General features: G+C 49.6%; 7 protein-coding genes across 7 annotated transcripts; 4 read left to right on the forward strand and 3 right to left on the reverse strand.

The window, feature by feature from the left end:
* Window positions 1-265: 265 nt before the first annotated feature.
* Window positions 266-1144, reverse strand: A1O9_05162 (uncharacterized protein; the record flags this gene model as incomplete). Its single annotated transcript, XM_013404381.1, has 2 exons — window positions 266-892; window positions 938-1144. 2 exons carry the CDS (start codon window positions 1142-1144, stop codon window positions 266-268), a joined length of 834 nt encoding a protein of 277 aa, XP_013259835.1.
* Window positions 1145-1765: 621 nt separating this feature from the next.
* A1O9_05163 (uncharacterized protein) lies at window positions 1766-3672 on the reverse strand (the record flags this gene model as incomplete). The annotated part of the gene is made up of 8 exons (XM_013404382.1): window positions 1766-2103; window positions 2160-2349; window positions 2400-2470; window positions 2529-2835; window positions 2891-3030; window positions 3080-3146; window positions 3201-3316; window positions 3372-3672. 8 exons carry the CDS (start codon window positions 3670-3672, stop codon window positions 1766-1768), a joined length of 1530 nt encoding a protein of 509 aa, XP_013259836.1.
* A 1033-nt stretch (window positions 3673-4705) lies between these two features.
* Window positions 4706-5047, forward strand: A1O9_05164 (uncharacterized protein; the record flags this gene model as incomplete). Its single annotated transcript, XM_013404383.1, has 2 exons — window positions 4706-4783; window positions 4895-5047. 2 exons carry the CDS (start codon window positions 4706-4708, stop codon window positions 5045-5047), a joined length of 231 nt encoding a protein of 76 aa, XP_013259837.1.
* A 193-nt stretch (window positions 5048-5240) lies between these two features.
* Window positions 5241-5588, forward strand: A1O9_05165 (uncharacterized protein; the record flags this gene model as incomplete). Its single annotated transcript, XM_013404384.1, has 1 exon — window positions 5241-5588. One exon carries the CDS (start codon window positions 5241-5243, stop codon window positions 5586-5588), a length of 348 nt encoding a protein of 115 aa, XP_013259838.1.
* Window positions 5589-7253: 1665 nt separating this feature from the next.
* On the forward strand, window positions 7254-7798 carry A1O9_05166 (ubiquinol-cytochrome c reductase subunit 6; the record flags this gene model as incomplete). Its single annotated transcript, XM_013404385.1, has 3 exons — window positions 7254-7485; window positions 7551-7673; window positions 7734-7798. The coding sequence occupies 3 exons, from the start codon at window positions 7254-7256 to the stop codon at window positions 7796-7798; spliced, it is 420 nt and encodes a 139-aa protein (XP_013259839.1).
* A 3672-nt stretch (window positions 7799-11470) lies between these two features.
* On the reverse strand, window positions 11471-12309 carry A1O9_05167 (uncharacterized protein; the record flags this gene model as incomplete). The annotated part of the gene is made up of 2 exons (XM_013404386.1): window positions 11471-11682; window positions 11787-12309. The coding sequence occupies 2 exons, from the start codon at window positions 12307-12309 to the stop codon at window positions 11471-11473; spliced, it is 735 nt and encodes a 244-aa protein (XP_013259840.1).
* A 1048-nt stretch (window positions 12310-13357) lies between these two features.
* A1O9_05168 (uncharacterized protein) lies at window positions 13358-14560 on the forward strand (the record flags this gene model as incomplete). Its single annotated transcript, XM_013404387.1, has 1 exon — window positions 13358-14560. One exon carries the CDS (start codon window positions 13358-13360, stop codon window positions 14558-14560), a length of 1203 nt encoding a protein of 400 aa, XP_013259841.1.
* Window positions 14561-14621: the final 61 nt, after the last annotated feature.

Consider the following 14621-nt stretch of genomic DNA (forward strand, 5'->3'; position numbering starts at 1 on the left):
GAATCAGAATGCAAATGATCTTGTGCCGAGTCTCAGTTGAGGATGGGAATCTATCCGCCTCAGATGTGACCTGTCACTCGCCATTAGCACGGCTTAGGGAAGGGAAGTGTACTCTAACAGTCAACACCGATTGCTTTTCCGCCGGACACCGAGCCCCGCGACCTCATGAACAAGGCTTGGACGTATGTCACGAAAAACGAGTTCACGTGAAGTTCACTTTGAGAGAGCTGAGTCCAGGCGTACTGACAATACTCGCTTCTTCATTCTACAATGCTGGTGCGAAGCTGATCCACAGTCTCAAGTAACCAGCAAGTAACCTCATCCGAAGCCAGCAACTCTCCCCTACGACTTCAGGTTCACCGTCCTCATATACGGCTCCGAGGGCGTAGGCATTTATCAACCCGAAGATGTGACTCGTGACCTGCCTGCCGACCCCTGTCTGAGCACGCAACGCGGCAACAGCGGCAACGCTGGTCAGACCACGTCCCAACCTCACGCCCGGGACGTTCATACCCTCATCAGATATCTCAGCCAAAAGGCCTCCGTAGTGCCCAAAGAGAATGTAAGGGGCTAGATCTGGATGCACATCCCCGAGTTTCTGGTAAAGACGGGCCTGGTGCTCTTTGTAGATCGAGTTCCACAACTTCCACCCGCCCGACATGTATTTTTGGAATCTTTCGAAATTGTTGCCTACCATACCGCGGGTTGGTCTTCTCCTCGCGAGCTCTTGTGCAACGTCTTCTGGTAAATCGGCATGAAATGCTGTCAAGCAGTTAATCGTCCTCGCCACGCCACTGAATGAAATGCATTTCAGCCCAATTTCGCGCACCAGCTCGGCGCTACTGACAGTTGGGTCAAGGGCATTATGTTGATTGTCAACTATGGACCAAGGCTATAGGTTGATTGCCTCCCCATATGTATAGATATCATTCAATACTTGAGGACAATTCAGAGTCGTGGATGTTGCAGCAGAAATTGTCATCCAGGCCCGCCATCCCACGCCTTTTTCTCGAGCCTCGTAGACAAGTTCTTTTAGAGCACCAGCGAACCTCGTCGAGGGCGTTGTCACTCCTGGTGAGGCATGAGGAGCGTTGATCAGTGCTTTGAGCGTGCTCAATAGCTTCGAAGGGCCTTTACAAGCCATGTTTTTGATGTCTTGTTCTCACGAATATGTGGTTTGTAAGTGTATGTTAGGACTGGGTCATTTTGAGAAGAGGAAAAGAGAAGAGAAGAAATGCTTGACCCGTTCGCAGATCCCGAATCACTGGGCCTTGTAGATTGGCCTCCACTGGGAAATTGCCGATCGATGAGAGTCTGCAGCAAGACATGGTATGGTGTCCCATACTATACCAATACTAGATCATGCTACGCTGTTCCTAGTCAAAGTACTTACTGCACAACTGGGTACTGATTCTCTGTAGATTTTGCTCACTTGGCTACTTTCGGACAAATTTGTACATCTGATATCTCTGTATTCACGGTGCTAGGAATTCTCGGTCTTTCAGCACCACTCGGCCAACACCCTATCGACACTGAAAAGGGAAAACACGTGCGAAGGACAAAACTAGTAAGAGCCGTGCATTCTAATCAGCCCAATCTAGTAGATATCGATGCCTCACATATGTAATATAGCCGTAAGCGAATGAGCGTCCGTCTCCAGCTCCACGTAATACCCTTGTCTGCGTCGAAGCGCAAATATTTTGTTTCTCCAGTTTGCACCTGCCTAACAGCGATATGACTTCTCCTCAAATCTCCCTTAATCTCCTCAGAGGCTGTATTTGAAGTTTGGTGCCTTATCACCCATTCGGCTGAGCTCCAAGTCGCTGTATCCATCCAAAGTTTGAGTTTCTCTCTGCTTATTAACACGTTGGTAGCCCAATCTCAAAGCCAGAACTGCCATCATTGCAACGCCGAGAAAGCCAAATGAAAGAGCGTGGCCCAACAGGAACTTGGGACTATCTCGAGCGCGATAGAAGTTGGATGACATTGCTCCCCCCATGTTGCCGAATCCGACATGTATAGCCATTGCACAAGCTCTCTTGTAGTTTCCAGCGACGTTGTTGCTGATCCAAGCAATGTTGCCAGGGAACGCGGTGTAGATACCTGTTTACAAGTCAGAATATGGCGGAGATGGAGTTGGGATGTTTCAAATTCCTCACCACTGACCACGACGAAGACGCCGGCATAAGTTACTCCTGCAATTCCCTTGGCCGCGCCCGCTATGGTTATGACATATCCAGCCATGGTGCACAGGATCAGGCCAATAAGGAAAGGAGATCGTTGCTCCTTGCGATCCACGATCCAGGCGGCCCCAAGAGACAATACCGTGGACAGGCCATAAACAGGGACCTATTTTGTAATTAGCGGTAGCACTGCTAAACAGCGGGGATCGTCCTTACAGTCATGAGCTGCGCTGTGGTTGAGCGATAACCCAGGTCTCTGATGATGGTAGGCAGGAAGACAGAAATTCCTGATTGGGTAATTAGTCAAGTTCTCGCGACCTTGGAAATGCATTCGAAGCTACGCACCATATAGAGGTACAAGGAGACCCATGTTCATGAACATGGCAGTGAGAACTTGCCAGTCCGTCAAAGCATCCTTGACGTACTTCCACTGAAATTCGTCATCCTGTTCGATGGCCTGGCCTTCTGCATTTATGGGCTTGAAAACGGTGCGACTGATAACCCATTCTCGTTCTTCTTTAGTTAGGAATCCTGCCGCCTCTGGGCTGTCAATAATCCAGAAGTAAGCACAACATGCAACGACGACTGTCAGAATCCCCTCGAGAATAAAGATCCAACGCCAGCCCGCTAGACCTCCGACGCCGTCCATTTTCTGAAGCCTTCGTTAGCGTCGAATTGAACCACACCGTTCGTAGAGATCACCATACCCCAATAGCGTAAGCTAGTAACCCGGAGAATGCCCCGGCTAGAGCTACAGAGGAGAAACAGAGTGCCTGACGAAACTGTGCGTCCCTCCGGGAATAAAACTGTGTGACATAATATACGATGCCTGGATACATCCCTCCTTCTGCATAAGCATTAGCATTCATGCAAGTTTGGGAAGTTCCTGTTCTGACCAGTTATTCCCAAAAAAATACGAGCAATCAACAAGCCATGGTAGTTCTGGACAACACCAATCAAGGTCTGAGAATACGTAAGCCATAACTCTTTGACAGGATACACCTCGTTGTGGCTAACAGTCACTGAACCCCACGCTATCATGATCGATGCGAACCAGACTGATGGCTTTAGTTTTTTAAGCAATATGTTGGATGGAATCTCGACCGCAGCATAAGTGAAGTAGAACACGGTCACTAGAAGTGTTGTTAGCCTCTGAAATCGTTTCCACATCTGGTGCGAATGCCGTACGGCAGAGGTTGAACTGTTCACTCGTTATCTTTAGATCTTCAGTCATTCCCTGGATCTTAGCATTGCCAATATTGCTCCGGTCCAAGTACGAGAGGAGAAACAAGACCGCGAGAATCGGAATGATGCGAATGTCCATCTTTCTTAGGACCTTTACTTCGTCCACAATAGGCACCATGACACCCTGCCTCGGCGCCTGATTTTGAGTCAGGCCATGGAGTGAAGTATCCTTGGGCTCGATCGCCACAGGGATCTGCTTTTCGAAGTTTTGCTCATTCAGAAGTTCGCTCCTGGGAGCCGCCATCGTTATCCGATGTCTATGGATAGGATAAAATCAACTTCAAGAACAACTGAAAAGAGTGTTAGGCTTTGTTTCAGGCTTATATCTGACGACCCTTATAGATAGGGTTCATCGATTTTGTCCAAGAATACAAAAATATGTAGTGGTCTCTCCATACTAGAAGCCTGGATAGAATTCAACAAGCGATCTGGACGCCGCGGCAGGCCCGCGGTCATTCTTTTTAAGCGAAGGCAGCGGGGCGGGTGGGCCGATGATATAACTTTTGGATGCGTGGGTGTGGAACACCCGGGGCAACGAGCTTGATCGGACGCTTCGTTGTCAAGTTATGAAGATAAAGAGATCATCTCAGGACATGGGTCAGGCGCTTATCTCTGCCACAGAGGTTCTTCGTGCCATCGTCTCTCATTGGGGTATTGCTAGCTACTTCTTGTCAGCTCTGCCGTCCTGGGGCGTCTGTAGTGCTAAAGTCTAGATAAGGCCACAACGAGTAGACTAGTATTCATTTCGACTTCCTGCCTGTTCAGGGAACTTTGCTCTTCGGGGAAACAGTTGCCGAGTGCCATTGAGCAGTGAAGGGTTTCCGAAAGACAGACCGGTCTTCGAGGACTTGAGACTTGAACCAGGCCCCGAGGCTAGATTGTCGCTTATTAAAAATGACCGGTAGCTAGCTGGTTCCGGGCTAGCCAAATTGCTAAGACGGGGTTGCGAGAGTTTGTTCGCGGTAGTGGAAGTTCCTGTGATGTCGTCTCCAGAAATTGTTGGGTAAATACAACCATGATGGTCCTTTGTCCAAGCACCAGAGAATGGCAACGATCACAGCTCTGACCATGGCACCGGAATTTAAAGTTGCAGCATGTCATGTATCGCCGATATACCTCAATACCGCGGATACCACAAGCAAATGCATCTCCTTAATCAACGAAGCTGCCGACAATGGTGCTCATATGGTTGTGTGTTTCCAGAAACTTTCATTCCTGCATTTCCATTTTGGAGCACGATCCTCCGCCCCGCCGAGTCTCATGAATTTTTCGTCAAGATGGCCAAAGAATTCGTGTACCTGGACAGTGATGAGATCTCCGCCGTACGCACCGCCGCTAGAGACAGGAAGATGTACGTAAGTTTAGGCATTTCGGAGAAAGTGAGGTACAGCAGTGCGAGCTTATTCAATACAAATCTCATGATAAGTCCCACCAGCGAGATCTTGGTCCGCCACAGAAACCTACAGGTGACTTTCTTCGAAAAGCTCACTTGGTCAATGGGCGATGGCTACGGTTTGAAGGTGGTTGAATGCACGCCTTGCAGTACAGACAAATCCCTCGCCAAAGTTGGAGCACTCATATGTGGGGAGAATACCAATCCCTTAGCCGTTAAACAATGATAGCCCAGGGCGAACAGTTTCATATTTCAACTTGGCCGGCAAAAACACCAATGGCACCAGTGACGGCAGCATCGCTCGCAGAGAAGTCCAAAGACTCAAGACGTGGAACGTACGATAACATTGCTCTGAACCGAAGGCGATGTGCTTCTCAGTGTGTCGAGGGCAAGTACTTCGGGGTTCTCTGCTCTGGATTATGTCGCAGCAAATGATCGAAACTCTAGTGTCCATCGCTCCCGAATCTGGCAAGGAGGTCATGCAATTGACCATGGAGCACAGTGCGCAAGCAGAGACTCTTTTCTTGGGTCCTTCAGGCGCATCCATACGGGCATTTGCAAGAGATCAGAAAACAGCAGAGAAGCACGAGGTGGATGCTGTGAGGCATGCAGAAGGAATTCTTTATGCGGATATGGACATGGATGCTACTATCGAAGGAAAGCAATATCATGACGTGGTAGGGTCTTACCAGCGCTTAGATATTTTCGACTTGAAGGTTAACACGACAAGAAGAGTGCCTGTCAAATTGTTTGAGGGAGATGCTTGAATGTATCTGAAAACACCATTCAGGCTTGGGATGGCCTCATTATGAAGAAAGACAATAAGTATAACTTGGTAAACTTTTAATCACACTTTTAATCGCGTGATAATCTAAAAGATATCTAGTTCTATAATATATATATCTATTATATGATATTGAGTTACTTTTATGATGATTTTCAAACTCGACCTTAATAGCTACGAAACTAACTAAGTTGACAAGGATTGCAAGTTGCGTGTTTGTATGGCAAAGGGTGTCACAGTTTACGGGCGGGTAGGAAGGTAGGTATCGAGCAGGCAGTTATTTCTTCTCTACGTACGGCTATTCAACAGGCGCAGACAGCTTGCTGCCTAGGTCGGGGTGATTGATAGGACGTAGCTCAAGGAGCTACAAACAGAATATGGTACACACGACGCGTGTATCAGTGCTCCGCAAGCCTTCCTAATGTGGATGCGGGACATTCTACAGCCTCTTCCAGTTCCTTATCTACCACTTGTTTGCAAAGGTCCACACCGCTACAACTCGTGCCAGATCCCGCCTACAAGTCACCAATTCGCAAAGAAATCAAAACCTCGAATCAAGAGAAAGCACGACGACGAGGCTTTCTATAGAATCGATGAGGGCGATATCATAAAGCGGTGACATTTTACGCCTGAGCTGGTAACTGGATGCGGTACTCATCCGCAGTTCGAAATCAGCCGTGTGGGCGTTGGTATGACCAGGACATAACCGAGGCCCGTACCCATAGATCGGAGCCAGACGATATGGAATGCAAAAGTGGGCAGTGAGACTAATCAGCGGCGCGGGAAAGGAATTCGGTCAGGAATTCGGTCGGTGCTGCAGAAGGCTGAGGGCATTCTCTGCATTGAGTGATAACTACACCATTGTCATCTTGTGGAACGGCGAACAGGAACTGAGAGGAATGGCGACGGCACTGAGAAATCTTGGGATTATCAAAACCTGCTGAAAGCGGCGAGGAGGCATTCTCAATACATTATATCTGCGAGCGTTTGGCTGCGTAGGCATAATTGGTGTGCGGTAAAGAGTTCAGTTCTGCCCCTTTACTCGGATCCTCCATAATCGGGCAAAACGCGCCGTGCCGTGCCAGCCGAAGTGTAGATGTAGCCGATGCTGCTTTTCAAGAAAGAGCCTTCGATATTTGATCGGGCAGGTGCAATGATGCATGGAGTCACGATAAATGTCCAAGGCCAATCACTAGGACCCGCCCGAGGCCTCAGCTAAGGGTGAGCGGTGCATGGTTGGATTGGCCGCGCCAAGGCGCCAGCATATTTGGCCCCCCCTTTGGGTGAGAGCACAGGGCAGCATCACCTTCGTCCCCAAGGAGGCTAAGGCTGGGGCACTCTCTACTCATCTTGGCATAAGAGGTTTTGGAGGTTTGCCGCATATCACGTGGGCTTGGAGCTCATACAGGGGCCCAATCACAGGCGACTTAATTTTCTAGTCTACAATCGAAGCTACCTTCGACATTCGCAGCTTGATCATCTTCCACCCTTTTCTCGGGAGACCGTGATCTTGATCATTCAAAGCTCCATTCGTTTTACTGACTTCCTTGACTCCATAGCACCTTCACATTGAGCCTTCCGAACGCTTATAGGACATCCCTTCCCACCCTCACCCCTCTCTCAACCACCACCCCAGTACAACATCAAGATGGGGATCTCGGATTTCTTCTCGGATCTGATGAGCTCTGTCTCCTTCGTGCAGGAAGTACACGCCGAAGCTCCTGCCGACGACGAGGAAGCTGAGGAAGGTGGTGACGACTCCAAGGAGGAAGGCGACGAAGAAGCCCCAGGAGGAGAAGACGGAGGTGACGAGGAGGAGGAAGAGGAGGAGGAGGAAGAGGAGGAAGAGCCTGTGGACCCAAAGCCGCAACTAGAGGAGAGTACGTTTGATCCATGCCTTCTGCAACGAGAGAAAGGCTTCATGACTGACTGCCTGCCTCACTAGATTGTGCCCGTTCTGCCCAATGTTCCGGTTACAAGCACCACTATGACGAGTGCGTCGAACGCGTGACGGCGAGCAACGAAGACCCCGACTACAAAGGTCCCAAAGAAGATTGTGTGGAAGAATGTATGTTTACCAGCCTCCCAATTCCGGAGATCATAAGTGCCGGTGCTAACTCCCCCCCAGTTTTCCACCTTCAACATTGTGCAACGCAGTGCGCCGCCGGCAAACTGTTCGCGCAGCTCAAATAAATACACGATGGCAGAATATCCGTCAAGGGCCTCACCTCGACGATCACACTCTTAGATGGCGAACGGACGACACGTTCCGGCAAAGGAGCCCTTGGGATCGACCCAACAAGTCATTGGCAACTGTGACCCACGCGGGGTCCATTCTTATCAATCCACTTGATAGGACGGATGCACAACGGTCAGCAAACTCTTTTGCGAGGACGCACAAACCCATCATACATAGTAAATTACGACCTGTACAGCTATCCACACCGGAATTACTTGAGAAAATAAAGACATTTCCTTCAGCATGAATCTGGCTGTTGCTATCTTTCGAGATGGACACATCCGTTTCGTACGATATCAGAACGCACATCTTCTACTGATGCCACCCCTTCATTTCATTCTCTTTTTGGTGCCCCGCCATGCTGACCAATGCAAGGAAGGCTACGAGCATTTGAGTAGACAACTGTTGCCAGGTTCCGGCTTAACATATCGGCAACTGACTACTCAGGTATCTTCCAGTCCCAGCCTCTCTTGCCGAAGGCCAACAGAGCTTGTGTTTGCCTGCGTACCTGCTTCGCCGCATGGTATGTCCTGGTCTGTGCCAGCGTTTCCTACAGATCATACTCATTTTCAATGTCTCTGTGCCCATTGCGCCAACTATTGTCTGATGCTTCTGACCATTAAATCGAAGATATATGATGTTCATACTTCTAACAATCATGTGCCAGTCCAGTCCATCTTAAATCACACCAGGACTAGCTTGCCGGGCCCGTGCTGAGTCACACTTGCAGACGTTTCTCTAGTTCCATCTCGAGCCACATCAACTGGGCTTTATTCCTTAAAAGATAAATTTCTCAGAGCATCATCAGGTCGAAGGGTTCCACGTCTTTCCCCTTGTCAATCTTAGCACGCCGGGTTTCGAGCCCACGTAGAAATACCTGGCCATTTCGGAATCATCTCCACGCTCACGAAGCAGGTTCTTATGTCTACTCGACGATATCTAACTAGCGACGACTTCCAACCAACAGTGTGCCACCTGCAGCCTTGCAGAGTCATCGGACATATTTGGCCCTGCAGCCTGCATTCTTGTCCTCTGTCTCTTGTGGCGATCGGGGTCCGGAAATTCTTTGCTCTGCCTGTACTGAAGCCGGGGCTACCATGGGCGATCGAGGCCGTTCGCAAGGTAAGTCGGAGCCCAGAAGACCATGGTCAGGTAGCACATGCTGTGTGAGCTCGCGCTGAAGGGCATAGACTTCTATTGGGATGTTGGATCTGGACCTGACCACGCACTATTTGATTTCTCTCAAAGTGGAACTGTATGGTGTTCTGCGAGCTGTTGATGAGGACGACATTGCCTGTGGCGTTGTTGATGACATTGGCGGTGCCCACCTGTCCCGAATTGGAGGTACTTGTGATCTTGTCTGAAGAGCCGTGCTTGCTAGTGACGTCGACATTGAACGAACGACAAGCGCTTGCGTCGATGTTGCTGCTCCTGGTACTCTGAAGGGATTGATGGTCGTGTGTGTTCTGGAGCAAGATGCTGCTCCACCCCGTGTTGTTTCCATTAAGGTTGCGCGGGCCGATAGAGGGTGCGTACCCCTGAGTTTGTACTGGAGTGGAAGTCTCTTCCTCACTGTATGATCTATGAGCATCCCGTAGCGAGGGGTTTCTAGGCATGGTGTATACTGGAGTTGGCAGATTGCTGCAGAACTTTTGAGGTTGACGGTGTGATGCACGATTGTACGCTTCGAGGAAAGTAGGTCAAAGAATGCTGAGTGTCGCAACAACGAGCAGTCAAGCAAATCCCTTTGGCGGACACATATGAGGGCGGCCACTCGAGCATTGTGGCCAGAACAAGGCTCGCAAGAACAGCGGTCGATCTATTTGGCTTCTGGAGGGCGGCGACTTCTGACGCCAAACTCGCGAAAGGGCCCAACGTGGCCGGGGCCCCGTTGTCTGCTAAAATGGACATTAGAATCCCGTCGAAGATGGGATTTGGAACCGCTTCAAGCTTCAAGCTCATGAGAAGCTGCCTGCGCAGCAACGCTCGCATGTGCTTGTCCTAGGAGATGGGTCTTTTACTTCCGCACTACAAGTTCTCTACACTCCGCACAGACTAATCCCTACCGTGCATCAAAGGCCGAGCCGTCAGGAGTCGTTGCTTGTACAATGTCCATCCCCGGCACATCGTCTAAGATGGCAAGCACTTAGAAAAATATGCCACATAGGCAAGAAACGGGAAACTGGGACTCTTCCACATGATGTTCTGCCAAGGGCTTAGAGGCAGCGGTTCCAAGATCCAAAGGAAGAATGCTTTCTCACACTCCTTTGCCGGAATGAACAGAGATTCCAAGATCTGTTCCATATTGATCAACTCGGCTAACTCTCTTGTCGCTTCCCGAAGCATTGTACGCGACAGCACTCTTGAACCGACACACAATAAATTGGACCAAAGTCATGGATCCGTACTAGCGGAAGCTCCAACGTGACGCTCAGAGTGGACCTTCTTTTCGTGGCGTACACGGGCGTCGTTTCGAGCAAAATGTTTACCGCAGCCTTGGATTGAGCAAGACTAAAGTCGTCCACCGGTATGCGTAAGCTTGTGTCGGTTGTGATCGCTTCTATCGGTACCCAGGTAGTGCACTGTTTGCAATCGAAACGCTTCTTATGGACGGCGTCGGCGTGCTTCCTGTAATACGTATTGGCGAAAGAATCGAACGGCAATGATCATACTTACCTTCGGTCTCTCTTTCGGTCAAAGCTCCGGTCACACGAGTCACATTTGTATCGGCTGTCTCTTGGACGCTGTTCTGTGACTGTGGAGCCATCTTCCTTCAGATCTGTCTCAGAGATACTCGGATGATCTGAGTCAGAAACAGGGGTAAGCCCAGAGACGGATGGAGTAGACGAGGTAGCAAAAAGGTGTTGATCCAGTAGCCGAGGCTTGATCGAGCTTTGCAAAGAATCAAAACCGATCCCAGTTTCTTGGATGACAGGATATATATGCTGTCAGATAGCACATTCGACATCAGGGACGCCACTCTGGTATGGTAAAACGGGGTAGTCTCTCGTCGCGATGTTAAAAGGGTTGGAAAGGTTGGCGGTATCTTGCAGGTGATAGTCTTGTGATGAATGGAATGAATTTTCACCGTCGTAGGGGTTCGTCGCCGGCTCATCTAAACAAGACGCGCGATCATAACTACTGATGCTGTTTCACGCCCAGGCTTACTGCGCTGGGCGACGCAGCCTTGGATATGTGAGGTTGAAAGTGGCTAGGTCAAAATGCCTAGCCAGTCTCCTTGCTTGTCACGTGTATGGAGTATGGAGTAAACGGTACCTGCCCGCACTCCGATGAGGAGGCAGACAAGGTTGGTGGTCTTCAATGAAGAGGGAAGAAGGGGGAAGAGGAGTTGAATGTGCATCCATCGCCGCAGTTTAAATTTAGCCGCTGTGTGGCTGGAAAGCACCAGCATCGGGCTGAGACCAAGGCAAGGCCAACGAAAGTCATGTGGTGGCATTCCAAAATTCTCTTTTAAACGATTGGCTACCCACGCTTTTCCAGACTTGCACCACAATAATCCTATCCGGGGACGATTTATCCCGAGCATCAGTGGCCTGGGTAAACAGGACCAGATCAGAAGTTGAGCCACGATCGAGTCAGAGGATGCGACATCAGGTATATTGACTCTACAGCCTCGCGGGCAAGTAGACACTCATTTCAAATCCATTGGTGAAAGGAAGGGTCATACTTTTGAAGCCACTTTCCGGGTCTCGTAAATATGCGAGCAGGTCCGCATAGCCCTCAGCTCCTGAGATTGTATTGTCCGCGAGCACTACCGCACCATGTCGAAGGCGAGGTTGTACAGTCTTGAGAGTGGGGAGAGCCAATGGCGCCCAGACTAGGGTAGAGTTTTGTCGTGTTAGAACGACGAGCCTGCTCGAAAAAGGCTACGAGAGACATTTTGTCTCAAGTCAGGTGGAAGACTGGAAGGAATACACTTACTATCGAGCAGAAGAAGATCAATTTCTTTTGGCAAGTCGACTTTCAGCGTCTCGAGCAGATCGCCTTCTCTGAGGTCGATCTCTTTCTCAACGACTTCACCACACTGTCTCCAATACTCCCGTGCCACGGCGGCCTTTGCCTTCTCTTTCTCTGTTGCAATAACCACCCCGTTCTTCCCCGTCGCGGCCTTTGTCTTGGAGGTAGCCAGTGCTAAATAGATGGTGCTGACGCCGAAGCTGGTCCCAGCCTCAACAACGTTCGTCGCGCCCATCGCGTTGATCAGTGAATACGTGAACTGACATTTGTCTTCATCCAGCGCAATGAACTTGTCGCTCATCAATTTGTCGAACTGCATGCGCGGACCCCCGCTGGCGGATTGCTCTTCGAGGTAGTCTAGGACATTGGAAGAGAACACCTTGCCGGTTTTGGATATTGCAGCTTCCTGCTTCAGAGACTCAGCGTGCAGTTTGCTCAGGAGCGAAAGAATGTGCGGTGCTGCTTCAACCGGTGATGGGCCCGGCATGATGATTTCGTTCTTGGGTGATTGGGTTGATGCGTTGGCTTGGAGAATAGAATGAAGGAATGAATGATGTGAGTCACGACAGCCTCGGCCCGTTCGCTGCATATAATACATAAGCCAGCATAGTGTTGGAGTCATAATGCTGGAGTCGAAGATACGGAGCACCGAGTTAATTGATTGGATAGTGGTACGAACTCTATGGTAACACTAGCTAACTTCGTGTAGTTTAGTCAACATCCTCCACTCGCACTCTATCTTGAAAATGGTTCCGATATTCCGAAATACTCAGCGACGAATGTTGACCTCTCCAAAGTCCATTTCTGTTTTCAGACCCGAGCATCCCGCCTACCCACTGCTGTCTGATCTTGAGTCAGGACTAAGTCATACTGAGCTGTGGCCGAGCTATCCTGGGGCCTGGATTGGCGACCCCTAAGGCGTGCCCTGAGTCTGTAAACTTCACAACCAAACAAATTGCGATGATGATTTCTGGCTGGGCACGACACATCCCGCACATTACGTACTCCGTACTCGCTTATACAATACCCGAGAGAGAGAGATCTGGAAAACGTCATTCCAGACAAGATAGCAGAGCTTGACCATCGTCTATACGCAAAAACATGTCCGTGGAATATTTATCAACAAGGAGCCCTTTGTCCAAAACTTGGTGGGATGTCGATAGTTTAAAGAGTCAACTCAGAATCGCGATAAATTACGATGATTTTCAGTATCCCACCATACAAAGACTGGCTCACAGAACGCAATCTGATGGAAGAACGGGGATGCGCAGAAATACAGAGGCCCGAGCTTAGGAAAGCAGTCTTTATTATGTGTCCTGAGATCCAATAGCTTGGAATTCCTGCGCTGTCAGTTCGTCTCCAATCAGGCATGAGTGTTCCGGACGCGGCACTTGCCATGATTCGACGCGCCTGTCTTGCATTGACCACCATCTTAGATAGATGACGTCTATGTCTGCCCACATCACCCACTCTTATACCCTCAACTTGACCTCTGCCGGCCGATTCTCACTTCACTTGATCCTCCCATATATGCGATGACCAAAAACCTCCCCGACGAAAGAGTGGTGTACCTCGCACTGAAGGATTTCTTCAAAGGAGCTGACGGGCAGATCCGCAAGGCCAAAAAGGTGCGCGAGGTCGTCCAGAAGGCGCAACATAACATCGATGTGAGAGATTTGATACAGCAACACAATTTTGAGAGCATCTGCAGCGTAACAAAAGCACTTTTGGAACAGCAGATCTTTGAGTCCACTCTGAAGGCGAAAATTCGCTTCCCTGAAGTTTTCGAGATTTCTCCCGCCCAGAGCGCTGAACGGTCGGCTTCAGAGGTAGAAGCAGCAAGATTGGAGGCCGACGCCGTCAAGTCCGCTTCCGCAGGTCATAATAAGGATATCGCCACCGGAGACAGCGACGATGTCCACTGGTCTAGCGATAAGGTGTCGCGGGCTGGTTGGTGGCTTTCGCGCAATGCTCGAGGTTTGAAAGCTAATATTGCTGTAGATCTCTACGAGCTGAGAACATCATCTCGCAAGCGGCCATTCCCCCACACCAGCGTCCAAGTTCCATCTCTCTATCCAGTATATCTGCCATATCAAACACAGCACCGGTTGCTATTAAAGGTACAGGGCATTCTCGAAGATGCCTGTTACAATTTTGGGTCACGAGAAATGAAGGACGTCATTGAAAAAGAAGGCTGGGATTGTGCAGAGTGTGTTGAATTGAATGTTTGGGCCCGAACCCTTCTTGCCAATAAGAATATCTTTCAGCTTGAGGACCTAGAAAGTTTGGGACAACAATTCTCTGAGCTCACTAGCTCCATTAATCACCTCCGTCACACAGTAGTGCATCGACTTCGGATCAATGCCAACGGACTGGAGCGCTTTCTGGCGGATGCGGAAGCTCTGGCGCAATTACTTCACGATGACTACAACACAAGATCCTTAGCACGACTCCGAAGAGAAGCCCAAATCAGCATCGATGAACTAAAACGGAACAAAGATCTTCTTGAGTCGAGGCTGAATTCGAAGCTCAAAAAAATATCGGATCAGAGGATTGAAATAGATCAACTTGAACAGTCAGTTGTGGACGAGATGTTGAAGGCCGACAAAGAGTATCAACTCCTGGCTGGCAGTAATTTAGACGAAGCCATTCAGGCCTATGATACAGCGATGCAAAGTCCAGCGCCGACAGACACAGTTTCGAGACCTGAAAGCGATTTTGAGGATGATCCCGCATGATGGCTCTCACAGTCTGGTTTGTGAGAGCGCACGAGAATGCAAGGCATCGGGAATAGAATCG

This window comes from Exophiala aquamarina (genome assembly GCF_000709125.1).
Source record: "Exophiala aquamarina CBS 119918 chromosome Unknown aczIA-supercont1.4, whole genome shotgun sequence".
In the NCBI taxonomy this organism is placed as follows: domain Eukaryota; kingdom Fungi; phylum Ascomycota; class Eurotiomycetes; order Chaetothyriales; family Herpotrichiellaceae; genus Exophiala; species Exophiala aquamarina.